Here is a 15,701-nt window from a genome sequence, read left to right as displayed (position 1 = left end):
CAATTGGCTTAGGTTTAGGATTTGGACTCGAGAACTATCTCCCCTCTTTACCATTGAGATACTGCGATAGGGCACACTCATCTGGAAATTTAGGGAAGTTGATACCCAATACCTACAATCTACATAAAAGTTGAATAGGTACATATATATATATATATATATATATATATATATATATGTATGTATATATGTATGTATGTATGTATGTATGTATATGATAGACAATGGCGAGGAGTGATACATCGTGTAGATTCCGACTAGCAGGTGACTACAACTCCATCCCTCAAGCACATTAGAAATGTCAAACATAAAGTAAAACATATGCGTACACCATACACATGCAAGTATGGGGTAAGTAACCATAAAAACCGTATGCAAATCATCCATCTAACTATCATCATGAAATAACTAAAATTAGTATATGAATATTCAAAGCATCACCATTTAAAGAATACACATTAACACATGAAATAACTAAGTAACGAATAGCTCTTCAAATATATAAACTAAATAACATCCAATCAAATTAGGTAACCAAGTTCCACTAAATCACAACACATAATCATAAAAGTTGGCTTAAAAGAATTCAACAATATAACATGAAAAGTAAACTAGGGGTAGGCATTACATTACATAAGGAAGAATTGTTGCATTTGTTAGAAATGTTTAGAATAATTGGGGTGAGGGGGGGTGAATGAGTTACTCAAGGTCTATATGTACCATTTGAACTTTTAAACATAAATTCTCATTGTTTAGTCTATCATGTTGTTGCTCGGTCTCTACTACAAAAATATTGTCTTAAACATAACTTGCTTTGCATAATGAAAACATCATCAAATGTAAAACATATAAAGCATTCAACATAGGTTTGACACTAGGATTTTTACGTAAAAATTCAATTTGGGAAAAACCACCAGCAACATGTCACTACTTTTCACTATTTCGAAGTGAGCTCTATTAGGAGCCAACCCTATTATTAAAGGTTACAAAACACATTGTTAAATGTGACCTTGTTAAAGGATTTAATCACCCTTTTAGGAGTGGCCTTGTCAGAGGATTTTGATCATTTTATTAGAATGTCACCTAGTTAAAGGATTTACACAGATTGTTAAGTCTTTCGAATGAATGTTAGGTCAACCTCTATTAAAAGCACTTCAATACAAACTATTTACAATGATAAGAAAGAAAACAATAGGTTTTGATATGTGTGATTACAACTCACTTTGCAAATTCAAATCTCTTTTCGATTCATGTGTTGACTTACTAATAAGCTTTCCATTGTCACCTATGTTCTTGATTCACTTGGCAATCCTTCAAGCAATCAACCTTCTCTTCTTAAAAACACTTAAGCCTTTTACTTAGATTCACTTATTAATATCAGCATCTACATAAGAAAAATCCTTTAGCTTCACATTCACTCTCACTTGCATGTTTTTGATCAACCTTCTTCTATATGCATCTCTTACATACATTTGGACTCACACTCTTGGTTCAACTATGTACCTCTTTATATAGGTAATTCTTGTTTTATCATTTTACGATCACCATAGATCTTAGGGTTTATGATCAAGTTCAACATAGTTCATTGTATGTGTCCATCTTCTTGATCATCCTTTGAGTTAGTTGGATCTCAAGATTTTCTTGAATTCATTCCCATATTTCCACTCAACAATCTCTAAATTATGACACTTGATCATTATTGAATTACTCGATCCTTATAAAGCTTCTAACTCGACATTAATTATCTTGCTCAGTTGATACTAATGCCCGATCAACACTAGATTTTCTTGGCACTAATTGTGGCTCAGTTGAAACTCGCATCACTTGGAATTCCTTAGCCTTTTACTCTATTGCTCGGCTTGGCTTAACTTTCTTGACATAAACAATCACTTTGTCTCGTCATAGTCTAACTAATCAAATGCTCATTGTAGCTTTCTTTTCATAACTCAATTTTTCCTTTAGGTGCTATTATTATGAGCAATTTCTCAAATCCCTTTCATCAATCAAAATAGATATGACATTTAGATTAGGTAGCAATATGTCTCATCAATAGATTTTTTTTATCAGTAATAGTTTTTTAATTTTATTAATAAAAGAGTTTTTACATATTTCAAAATAGGTTCCATTGATTAGCCTTACTTTCTTCTATATATTTCACTTAAACGTCACCTACTTGAACATTCTATAGTTGTATACATCAATTGCCACTTTATCATCTATATCATTTACATGGTTCATAACTTCATCTCAACTTTACAAAAACAAGAGGCTTTTTAAGGCTTTACATCAGTTGTCCTTGTATTCTTTCCCCACTTCCACCACCTGCAACTTGCATGATTCTCATCATTTTCCATGAGGCTACACTACAATCCTGTCATTTCTTCCCACCTTTGGCCTCTGTCAACAAAAATTTCCCACCACGTAATTCCTAATCTACTTCACCCAAAAAAAATTCACAAAAAAAAACATTTCCAAAACTATGTTGGAGAAATCCATTGTTTATTGCTTGCTCTTTTCAAATTTCCTTATCGTCATTTATGGGCTTGTGAAAACAAAAATGAAACAGAACAAAATTTCAACACCTCTTACTGCCACCACTTCCCTTCAATCCTCCACCTTACTGGGAATCTAATGTGCACCACTCATTGTCTCTTCCTCTTCCCCATGCTTCTTCACTGCTTCAAATGGGAAATAAGGAAACACGATACCTTCCTTCCCTTCCTTTCTCTAAATTTTCCAATTTCCTCCACCAACTTTACCCATGCCACTTTAATCTTGACTTTATAGGTGCCTCTTTCAACCCTTGTTGGCCACCAAACAAACCCAAATTTTCCACATTTTATGCCTTCTTCTATATTGTCAAGGCATTCACTATAGTCAAAACCCTATCCTAGCCATGGCCATTCTAGTAGGGAATCAATCCCTACAATTAGGTCCACCGAGAATAGCATCTTCATTACCCATTCAACCTCCTCCACAGGAAATGCTAACTCAAGGCCCCAAGCCATCACCATTGTCGCTATGTTGACATTAATTAAATGTGACCTTGTTGAAGGATTTAATCACCCTATTAGGAGTGGCCTTGTCAAAGGACTTTGATCATTTCATTAGAATGTCACCTAGTTAAAGGATTTACACAGATTGTTAAGTCTTTCAATGACTGTTAGATCAACCTCTGTTAAAAGGATTTCAATACAAATCGTTTACAATGATAAGAAAAAAAAAAAAAGGTTTTGATCTATGTGATTACAACTCACTTTGCAAGTTCAAATATCTATTTGGTTCATGTGCTAACTTACTGATAAGCTTTCCATTGTCATCTATGTTCTTAATTTGCTGGGAAATCCTTCAAGCAATCAACAATCTCTTCCCAACAACATTTAAGCCTTATGCTCATATTCACTTATCAACATCAACATCTATGTAAGAAAACTCCTTTAGCTTCACATTCACTCTCACTTGTGTGTTTATAATCAACCTTCTTATGTATGTGTCTCTTACATACATTTGCACTCACACTCTTGGTTCGAATTTATACCTCTTTATATAGGCAATTCTTGTTTTACCATGTTCTACAATCATCGTAGATCTTAGGGTTTATGATCAGGTTCAACATGATTCATTGTATCTATCCATCTTCATCATCATCCTCTATAAACTTCTCTATAATCTTTCTATTAGGTCTTTACCTATTGCTAGTCCTAAATTTAATGATCCAACTCATCATTCTTATCTTCAACGTGATTTACTTCTCCCAAGAAATCAACTGAGTCGGCTGGATCTCAAGATTTCCTCGAATTCATTCTCATACTATAACTTGGCAATCTCTAAATTCTGACACTCTGTCATCACTAAATTACTTGATTGTTGTAAAGCTTCTAACTCACTATCAATTATCTTGCTCGGTAGATACTAATGTCTGGTCAACATTATATTTGCTCGGCATTAACTATGGGTCGGTTGACACTCGACATTCCTTAGCCTCTTACTCTATTGCTCAACTTGGCTTAACTCCCTTGACATAAACAATCACTTTATCTCATCTAGGTCTAACTAATCAAATGTCCATTGTAGCTTTCTTTTCATAACTCAACCTTTCCTTTAGATGCTACTGTTACGAGTGTTAGAAACAATAGTCCACCAAGATAACTAAGAGGGGGGGGTGGGGGTGGTTGAATCAGTTATCCAACAATTAAAACATTTATCTTCTTTAAACAAACTTAACCATTCAACCAAAGTAAACAACAACCATAATAAGATGCACATAGACAATTACACCATATATGTCAACTAGGGAAACCCTTGATCAGAGGGAAAACCTTGGTGGGAATGATGCCCACAAGATGATGTATTAATATAAATATTCCTTGTTAGAGGATGAACCTTGTTAGGAGTCTATTACAATATTTAGTACATAGAGTCCCTATTAGGATACTTTGAATTCCTGTTAGGAGGTTCCAACCCTATTAGGAGTTGCAGTACAATGTATGCAAGAAGAGCCCACTGCCCAAACATGCAATTTCAACTACAAGAAGAGCCCACTGCTCAAACATGCAATTTATTGTTATATTCTTCTTTCCTTTGTTCTATCAACTGAATCAAACACCGCCATACCTTGTAGACTAGGTCACATACCTTGGATCCAAATATGAAACCTCATATCACTCAACAAAACCTTGGCAATTAAGTTTCCTTCACTTCCACTCTACTCTGCTTAACTTTGCACTTTGCTCTTGTGTTGGTTACAAATATCATCCTTATCCATATCATGATAAAGGAAAATTTCCTTCCTTTATACTAAGTCCATAAAACAATTCCCTGAGTCAACTGTTAGGCCTTCTCAATTAATCGTTATAGGACCACATTAAGAACATGTTACACTTAGTGATAACATTAATCTTCCACCTTGCAACTTGAGTAACTTTCTATACACACAATATTATGATGAGCGATCTTAGCCACGTCATCACCAACATGTCTTCTACACATCCTCGACCTCGATTCTTAGAATAGCAATTTTGCTAAGAGATATAGCAAGTTTACCAGAACATGCCTCTTGTAAACTCTATCTCAGAAAATACATCACCAAAACTTACATAATTTCTTCCATACTTATCATTTCTTCTTTTGATGTTAACTACATCTACTAGATACTTAGACATATCTCCCATAACCTCAGATAGTTAGAATACTCATCTAGTTGTTTGTACCAACTCGATCTTTTCACTATTCTTCTGTCAGATACCATAGAAAACTGCTATGTTCACATCAATGACAAACTCAATCATGAATGTAACATATCATCATAGTAACATATCTACAATACTCCCCCATAGGAATATCATCAACATTCATGCTTCCAACAATCTCTTAACAATCTTCCCCTTTGACATTGATGGCAGTATAGATGAAAAACATCTAGTTCCAAGAATATTGACAAAAGACTGTTAATCTTTCTTTTCAAATCCTCTTCATTAATCATTCTCCCTCATTGATATACCTCAATGTGTTTTCTGTCATTCCACAATGTACTTCTCCTCATGATTTTCTTGCTCATGATCTTCTCATGATGTAGTACTTTTTCTCAACATGTTTTTCATGCTTAACTTCTCCCCTATTGACATCAATGTCAAAGGTTTCAGCAACCAACTTTACTGCATCAAACTCTGAAAAAACTAATTCTTACTAGCTTAAGTGTCAAAAGACACTGTTCAAAACAACATCCAATAAGAGTCGTAGATGACTCTATCCATTACAAATACCTACCCCGCCCCCCACCATATGAGAAGCATCAACATTCAATTCAGACAATAATGGTGCTCTGTAACACTGGACTGATGCATTCTTGCATCTTCTACTCTAATGTAGGAAGGGGCATAACCCCTAGCATGCCTCGTAAATATTCTAAAGTCTCTTTGGGAAGAGGCTTAGTGAATATATCTACAATATGCTCTTTAGTGCTCACATACTCTAATGTAATTTCCTTTTTTGCAATTTTCTCTCTCAACATGTGGTACTTAATAGAAATGTTCTTAGTCTTCAAATGCAATACTAGATTCTTAGACATATTTACTGTGCTTGTGTTGTCACAATGTATAACAATAGGTTCATTGATTTCTCTCCTTATATCCTTCACCATCTGCTTCATCCAAACAACTTGGTTGCAATTGTTTAATGCTGCAACATATTCTACTTCCACTATACTTTGTGATGTACAATCTTGCTTCTTGCTTGGCCAAGAAGCCAATCTTCCTCCAAGAAAGAAGGCTCCACCACTGGTGCTCTTTCTATCATCCATATTGCATGCCCAATCAACATCAATATAAGCACTTAGATTAAAATCATTAGATCTATCATACCACAATTCGAACTATGATGTTCCTTTCAGATATCTAAATATCCTTTTGACTACTGCATAATGTGCTTCTATGGGATTAGCTTGAAATCTTGCAACAATTCCAATTGCATTTGCTATATCTGGCCTTGTGTTAGTTAGACATTGCAAACCTCCAATCATAGATTTGTACTTCTTCTCAATAGTAGGTGTCTCATCTTTTATAGATAACTTGTGTCTAGTTACCATAGGTTTTCCAACGAGTTTGCATGTTTCCAAACCAAACCTTTTAAGTAAATCCTTCACATACCTAGTATGAGAAATAAAGATTCCTTCTTTGTTCCGTACAATCTACAATCCTAGAAAATATTTCATTTCTCCAATCATCCTCATCTCAAATTCTTTCTTCATCTCTTCTCCAAACTTCTCACTTTCCTCATCATTTCCTCCAAATATGATATCATCAAAAAATATTACCAAAATCATCAAACCATCATCAATTTCTTTCCAATACATATTATTGTCTGTCATACCTTTGTTATACCCAAGCTTTGTCAAATGCTTGTCCAACCTTGCATACTAGGTTCTCAGTGCTTGCTTCAAGCCATACAATGCTTTATTTAGTTCGCACACTATGTCCTTGTCATATGTCATAGGACAACCTTCAGGCTGTTCCATGTATACCTCTTCTTCAAGTTCTCCATTCAAAAATGCTAACTTGACATCCATCCGACATATTTTGAATTTCTTTTGTGCTGCATAGGCTAAGAATAATCTTACTACTTCTATTATAGCCACTGGAGCATAGGTCTCATCATAGTATATTCCTTCTTGCTATGAGTAACCTTTACATACCAATCTTGCCTTTTTCCTTACAACTTTGCCTTGCTCATTCATCTTGTTTCTAAATACCCATTTAGTTCGTATCACATTCTTGTCTATAGGTCTAGGAACCAATTCTTGTGTTTCATTCTTAACCATTTGATCCAATTCCTCTTTCATAGCTTGTTTCCAATAATCATCTATACACGCTTCATCTACATTCTTAGGTTCAACTTGAGATATCAAACATAGTTCTTCATTGACTTTACTTCTTGTCATCACACATTTATCTCGACTTTCGATGATCTGCTTGGATGAGTGATTCTTTATCATATGCTTTCCTAAAGTAGGAGTTTGGCAACTCTTGGCTCTATTGAAGGTTCTGAGCTTTGTTCCTACCTGGGCTCTCCTTCATTATGCGAATCATTGTTAGTCTCAAGAAATACTTCATCATTCCTTGGCTCAGTAACAACGTCATCATCTGAATTGTAATCAAATATTCTCTCTTCTATCCTAAATTTCTCATCAATTCTCACGTTTGCACTTTCTATTATAGTCTTAGTTCTTAGATTATAGCATTTATAAGCCTCGATTTTCAGTGAATAACTAAGAAACATACCTTCATCACTTCTAGCATCAAACTTACCAATATCATCATCTCTTTTGATATAGCACTTAGTCCCAAAAATTCTAAAATACTTAACTGTAGGTGAGTGACCAAACCACAGTTCATGAGGGGTCTTGTTTGTGTCTTTCTTGACTTGCACTCTGTTTATAGTGTAGACTATTGTATTCATAGCTTCTCTCCAAAACATCTTGGATACATCATTCTTAGCTAACATGGCTCTTGCTGCTTTTGTAACTGATTTGTTCCTTCTTTCTGCAATGCCATTTTGTTCAGGGGTTCTCGGAGCTGATAATTGTCTTTTGATTCCATTTTCTTCACAAAACATGTTAAACTCATTTGAATTAAATTCTTCTCCTCTATCTAATCTTAAACATTTAATCTTCATGCCAGATTTATTCTCAACTCTATTATTGAATATCTTAAACTTATCAAATGCCTCAGATTTCTCTTTAAGAAATGCAACTTGCATCATTTTAGAAAAGTCATCAACTAGAATCATAAAATACCTTTCACCATAGAATCCTTTAGTCTCCATAGGACCGCTGAGATATGTGTGTACAATCTCCAACTTTTTTGTAGTAGTAAATTTCTTGTAGGGAAAAGAAGTTTTGTTATGCTTTGCCAACACACACATTCCTTGCAAATTGTGTTAGTAGGCTTTACAATCTTAGGCAAATCTCTGACTTCAAACATACTACTAGTCTTCACAATACTGTCAAAGTTTATATGAAAAAATCTCTTATGCCATAACCAATTGTCATCTACCTTATCAACCAAACATGTAATTTCAGTAAGACTCAATTGAAATACATTAGCTCTAGATTTGGTTCCCGTTCCAATTACCTTTCCATCTTTGTCTCTAATCTTGCATGTCTTTATTGTGAACTGCAACTAATAACCTTGTCCACTAGTTGTCCAACACTCAAAAGATTATGCTTCAAACCATCGACAAAATATACATCATTAGTGTTAGTTTTACTATCAAGAGTTATAGATCCAATACCTTTAACTTGGCATGTTGCATTGTTTCGAACTCTGACAATGCCTCCATCCTAACTTTTAAAATCAACAAACTTGTTCATATCACCAGTCATATGATGTGAACAACCACTATCAATTGTCCAATTTGATTTCTTCTCAACCTGTGACACAAATGCTACTTTTTCTGGACTTTCTTCTTTAATTGCCACAAATCCAATTTCATCATCATTAGCACTCACTGCTTGTTCATCGGAATCATTTTCTTCATTTGCATACAAGCACTCTCTATCTTTTATAGGTTTGTAATTTCCTTTATACTTTTCCTCTCTTTTAGGACACTTAGATGCATAATGACCATATTCATCACAAGTTCAACATTTAAAGATTTTCTTACCTCCTTTTTCTCTTCTTACTAGAAAGGCTACTCCTTCAATCTTTTTGTCTTCCTCATATTTATAGCCTCTAGTGAAATCTCCTCTAGCACTTGTGCTCCTTGATAAACTAGGTCAAATATTTAGGGCACTGAAAGTTGTTTCAGTTCTGGTTAATTCTCTGAACTGTATAAGCTCATTCTCAACTACTTCAAATCTTCCAAGCAATGTCTCCTTTGTGAAATATTCGGTACAAGATATCAACAATTGTATCATTTGAACTATTGGCTTAAATGACGATGTTAAGCTCTTCAATATCTTTCATATAACTTCATCATGTTCTTTGGTTCCTCCTTGAGATCTAATACCTGCAAATAATCTCTGTTATTCTGCCTACAAATGTTCTTACATATTCATCTTTCATCATTTTAGCATCTTGAAATGCACAAATCCAACTTTGTAGCCTCAATTTCTTAGAATGTTCATCACCTTCAAAACTATTTTCCAAATCTTTCCAAATCAAATGTGAAGTAGAAAGTGACTTTACCTGATTGTATTCAATTTCAGGAAGTGCAGTCAATAGGGATTCTCTAGGTCTCATGTCGCACATAAAAATATCTCTTTCTACTTCAGTGCAAGTTTCCAAATCCTTTTCAGTAATGATTATCTTTGCTGATTTTGTCAAGATCCAATATCCCAAACCCATACACAACATATGTGTCTTCATCTTTTCCTTCCAGCTGTCATAATTTGTTCCATCGAACTTCATACTATCTTTCTTGAACATGCTCGTCATGGATCTCCCAAAGTTGTTAAACTTTATCTTTGAGGACCTGATGCTTTGATACCAATTGTTACAAACAATAGTCCACCAAGATAACTGGGGGGGGGGGGGGGGGGTTGAATTAGTTATCCAACAATTAAAACATTTATCTTCTTTAAACAGACTTAACCATTCAACCAGAGTAAATAAAAACCATAATAAGATGCACATAGACAATTACACTATATATGTTAACTAGGGAAACCCTTGATTAGAGGGAAAACCCCGGTGGGAATGATGCTCAGAAGATGATGTACTAATATAAATATTCCTTGTTAGAGGATGGACCCTATTAGGAGTCTATTACAACATTTAGTACATAAAGTCCCTATTAGGAGGCTTTAAATCCCTACTAGGAGATTCCAACCCTGTTAGGAATTGTAGTACAATGTATGCAAGAAAAGCCCACTGCCCAAACATGCAATTTCAACTATAAGAAGAGCTCACTGCTCAAACATGTAATTTACTATTATGTTCTTCTTTCCTTTGTTTTGTCAACTGAACCAAACACTGTCATAACTTGTAGCTAGGTCACGAACCTTAGATCCAAATATCAAACCTTGGATCACTCAGCAAAACCTCAACAATGAAGTTTCCTTCACTTCCACTCTGCTCTACTTAACTTTGCATTTCGCTCTTGTGTTGCTTACAAAAAAAAATCCTTATCCATATCATGATAAATGAAAATGTCCTTCCTTTATACCGAGTCAATAAAATAATTCCCTGAATCGACTGTTAGGCCTTCTCAATTAATCATTATAGGAACACATTAAGAACACATTACACTTAGCGATAACATTAATCTTCTGCCTTGCAACTTGAATAACTTTCCATACACGCAATATTACGATGAGCGATCTTAGCCATGTCATCACCAACATGTCTTCTACACATCCTCAACCTCGATCTTTAGAATAACAATTCTACTAAGAGATATAACAAGTTTACCAAAACATGCCTCTTGTAAACTCTATCTTAGAACGAACATCACCAAAACTTACATAATTTCTTCCAGACTTATCATTTCTTCTTTTGACGTTAACTGCATATACTAGATACTTAGACATATCTCCCATAACCTCGGATAATTAGAATACTTAACTAGTCGTCTGTACCAACTTGATCTTTTCATCGTTCTTCTGTTAGATACCATAGAAAATTGCTATGTTGACATTGATGACAAACTCAGTCATGAATGTAACATATCACCATAGTAACATATCTACAATACTACCCCATAGGAATATCATCAACATTCAAGCTTCCAACAATCTCTTAACGATGAGGAATTTCTCAAATCCTCTTCATTAATCAAAATAGACATGATATTTAGATTAGGTAGCAATATGTCTCATCAATAGATTCAATATGTTCCAATTGTAACTTTCCAATAGCATCACCCTCCCCTTAGTTGATATAATGAAATAAATGGTTTGCAGGAGCTATGTAGTGGAATTGACACTCCATCTAGCTATGCCTCTACATGACATTCCTATGTTCACTAACTTCATGTCACTCGTGGTTTTGGTTGGCTTTACTTAGATAACACCCCAATTAAACTAAGAGATGGTAGCCAACTTAACAATTGTGACAAGTACACAATACATGTTGTTGAAGTTGTCACACATAAAGGGGAGTATTCAAATTGCATAAGTACCATTGATGTTGTCAAACAAAATAAAGTACCACACAAAGCAAATTTAAATGACAATATGCTACCCAAACCGTGTTTGAATGCAAAGGTAATTGTGTATTTGAGGAGTTGTAAGATGGTGTCAGAGCCTATATGAAGAGAAAGGCAAGTATTAAATTCCATGAATATTGCCATGTTTATAAAAGAAGTGGAGGTTATACTACTAACAAAGTAAAAAATATGGTGCTAGTAGAGGGTTACATGATAGATGTTGAAGTTGGTGAGGTTGGTCCTTATTTTGGGGGGTTTCATTCTGATGTGCTTGATATTTTAATGTCAAACCACATTATTGGGCCAAAATAATGACAATGTGGTTGTGAAGAAAAACCTTATAACCCTTCTATCATATTATAGCGAGCTTGCCAATGATTTTCAAGTTGGCACAAGGAACACTTGAGAATGGGTTCTGCTTTGATGGTTTTCTAGACCCTCAACAGTCTCGACCTGGTTCCTATAGAAAATTTGGATACTAATGATGTTGTTAAAGCAAGAAAGAAGGTGAGATGTCCAAATCCTATTTGAAAGGGGTTTGACAACCTTGATTCCATTTGCATATTTCTAAGAGCCTTGAGAAGGTTGTTGGTCTTGAAAGCAACAAAGAGGAGGTTTCCTCTCCCCTTTAATGGGTGCTTTTATTGTCTTGCACTTTCTCTTGAGGTTAAATCTTAAAGGAAGAGTTTATTTTTTGACCTTAAAAATTAAGGAGGTAGAAAAATTGACAATTGATGTCGCTTGGTTTGGTTGTAGAGTTATCGCTACTTTTTACCTACTGAAGTAGGACTCCTAGGTTGGTAAGATGGATAACCAAGAGCTCCTTAATTTCTTAAGGGAAGAGTGACTCAAAACTCTTGGAAGTGCAAAGAGGCAACGTTAAGCTTAATTGGTGGTTATGTGTTGTTGTTGTTGGGTGGAATCGATTCCTTTCAATTTCTTCTTTTTCTTGATCTTGTGCTCTTTCTCCACTAGCTTGTTGAGTTGAACAAGCCTCGGGCTATGGTCTAGTAAGAGACAACACCCTTGCTATGTTGCAATTTTAATAAAAAAATATTAAATATCAAATTTTTCTTAAAAATGATTTTGGAGGGATATTTTTTTCCTAACGCACAAAATATGAAAGACAAATATTCCATTTATGAAACTACAAGTTTCCTTAAATATTGATGTTTAAACTTTTGAATGCATTTCACTATGAAATTAACAACTTCAAAAATTTTCCTAAAAATTCTACCAACCTTTAATTCTATTTTTTGAGAGCTCCTTTCATGAAACTTAAGGAATCTTTTCAAAATCTAAGCACCTCCAATAAATTATTTTCTCCTAATTTCTTTGTTAATACAAAATAAGAACATTTAATGAAGAAACTAGATATGCCTTAGAAAAAAATGAAATTATTAGACCAACCTAAGCTTAAAGTTTTCTCAAAATTATAAGATAAAATTAATATATTTCACATTGGCCCAAGTACAGATCACCATACCAATAATAATAATAAATTAAAATAGTAATAAAATAAAATAATAATAACAATTATAATTACAAACAAAAAAAACTGAACTACCACTTATTAAAAACTTACAAAAAGTGAGCCCCACTTGACGTTTGCAAAGCAGGATTCTCTCGCTTTTCGCCTGTTTCGTTTCTTTTTAAATATTATTTCCATCTTTTCATATTCCGTCGTAAATATATAAACCACCGCACATTTTAATGTGACCAAATCTTTACGAAAAGCTTCAGGTTTCAGGCCTCCTCATTAAATTCGGTCCGGCGATCTTTACTTCTGATTCTGGAGCTAATTCTGCAAATTTTCTGCTGAATAACTCCTTTGGGCGTCTTTTTATTGTCCGAAAGATTCATTCAAAACTTTGCCGGCCTTGTTTTTCTTTGCTACGAACTTAACCTGCAAAATAGAGGAAGGAATTTTGTTGCTAATTAGAGCCTTGTAAGAGCCCTCGTTTTTTGGTTGTGCTTTTGGCTCAAACGTTTCGTGAAATGGTTGTCCTGTATCCATGCTATGAAGCTCTTCCTTTTAACTTAACTAACAATTTTTCAAATAGTTGTCTCGAAACCATGCTGTAAAAACCCTTTTGGAATTGTGGCTTAGACATTTGTATTTCTAGTAGGTGTCTCGCATCCTTGCTGTAAAACCCTTTATAGTTCTTTTATTTTAGATTAGTTTTTTTGTTAAACGGCTGTAATAAATCCATGCTGCTATCATTTTGATGGGTTCTGCGGCAAATAACAACAATCCAGGAGGCTATGATATGCAAAACTTTTTCAAGCCAGGAAACCCCGCCAATTTAGCTCCTCCTGCACAAATTCAGTACCCATTTCCTCCTGCTTTCGGTAACCCTAGTAATTTTCCTTACCAAACTCCAGCAACTTCTAGTAATCCGTTCCCTTTTCCTCCTTCCATGTATCAAAACAATAATCTTTCTTATATGAATTATTCACAGGCTCCCCCGCAATTCAGGTTAAATCCCAGTCCTTCCGAAGCTGCAAGACTAATGTCTTTGGTTGGTAATAACCAATCTTCGCCAAGCTCCATGGAATTATCTACCCCGGCTCTCACATCATCGACATCGTCCTCCGCCTCCTCATCGGAGCCGCCATTTCCCCAGGCTTTTGCACCAACAGCCCCTCCCGTCAATCTGGCTTCTCCTCAGCGTACCCCAAGCAGACTATTGAGTACTAAGCTGCCCAGAGGGAGACACCTCCATGGAGACCACGTTGTGTATGATATCGATCTTCGTTTGCCCGGCGAAGCACAACCTCAGCTTGAAGTTTCCCCTATTACTGTTTATGGTTCAGACCCTGATCTGGTGGGAGGCCGTCAGATTGCTGTTAACAGGAACTACATTTGCTATGGCCTACGTACTGGTACCATTCGGGTTCTTAACATAAACACTGCTCTCAGGGCATTGCTTCGAGGACACTCACCGGTATGCTACTCTGATCCATGTATTGTAATTATTTTGAATCTTTTGAGGATGAGGCAATGCTTAATTGTTATTTTAATTTTGAAGGCCGGAGAAAGGGTTACTTCGTTTGATTGAGTACAGATTGACCTTTGCTACGATGAACTCAAATGAAAATAAGTGCCTCACTTGAAGAGGTTCACATGATTTAGTTTGGTCTTTTAGTACTGTTTTTATTTAATTTAAAAGAACTCTAGTAATTAACTAAATGTATTGATTAAGACATAATTATATATATATATATAAAATCTACTTAAATATTTGAAATTTGCAAATACCATCAGTGATTGTACGCTTATAAGGCTTTCTTCTCAAATTTAGTACATAAATCTTTTTGTTTTAATGAGTATTCTATTCTATATGTTGGCAAAATAGTTTCCAACCTTGATAATTCTCCTGATCTAGGGGGCATTATGTGTAAATCGCTGAAAATGATCTCTAATTTCCTTTTTCTCTTCTCTTATAAAAGAAGAGAAAGTCCTCGTTTTTCTAATTTTGATTAAAAAGTAAAAGTTTAGAATCCAACATCAAAATAAGGTTCTGACACTATAAGGTTTTAGTATTGTAATTTGTAACTTTTTTACTTGCATCTGCAACTGTAGAAGAAATGTAGCTGCAGTAGACTATTGTAGATGATTTTTCCATTATCAATTGGGTCAAAGGGAATTAGCTTACTGAGTTTCAATACCTCTATTGTTCATTTCCATTCTCAATTGAAAAGGAAAATATAGTTGCAGTAGGTTAGTGGAAGCACAGTTTTTGTTAAGAAACATAGCATTACTTTGTATTCTTCCAAGTGGTTACTTGTGTTGTTATCAACAGTTTAGGAACTGCACTGACATACCATATTTGAACTCATGAATTTGTGTCAGCGGGCAATTGAACTTATAGGGATATCTTCATGTTCATTCCTGGAGCCTTAATAAATTATTGAAATCGGGAGGAATATATGATTAGAATTGGGAAGAAAATGAGAAGCACAAATTGAAATATGTTTTTTCAAAGGTGAATCATGATATGTCAGAGATTGAATTTATCTGTCAATTTACAATACGGTTGGAAATATGTAGTGGA

General features: G+C 34.8%; 1 protein-coding gene across 1 annotated transcript in view; it reads left to right on the top strand.

Moving 5' to 3' along the window:
* Positions 1-13,325: 13,325 nt before the first annotated feature.
* Positions 13,326-15,701, top strand: part of LOC149557748 (varicose-related protein-like) — a 45,461-nt gene continuing 43,085 nt past the window's right edge. The window contains exon 1 of the mRNA XM_089832271.1: positions 13,326-14,591. Coding sequence (XP_089688397.1) covers positions 13,872-14,591 — 720 coding nt within the window. The 5' untranslated portion in view covers positions 13,326-13,871. The remainder of the gene's footprint in view (positions 14,592-15,701) is intronic.

This window comes from Cupressus sempervirens, chromosome 5, assembly GCF_028749045.1.
Source record: "Cupressus sempervirens isolate cs-2001-9-10 chromosome 5, ASM2874904v1, whole genome shotgun sequence".
In the NCBI taxonomy this organism is placed as follows: Eukaryota; Viridiplantae; Streptophyta; class Pinopsida; order Cupressales; family Cupressaceae; genus Cupressus; species Cupressus sempervirens.
The sequence above is the reverse complement of the archived record's forward strand: the minus strand, read 5'-3'. Positions and strand labels throughout refer to the sequence as shown.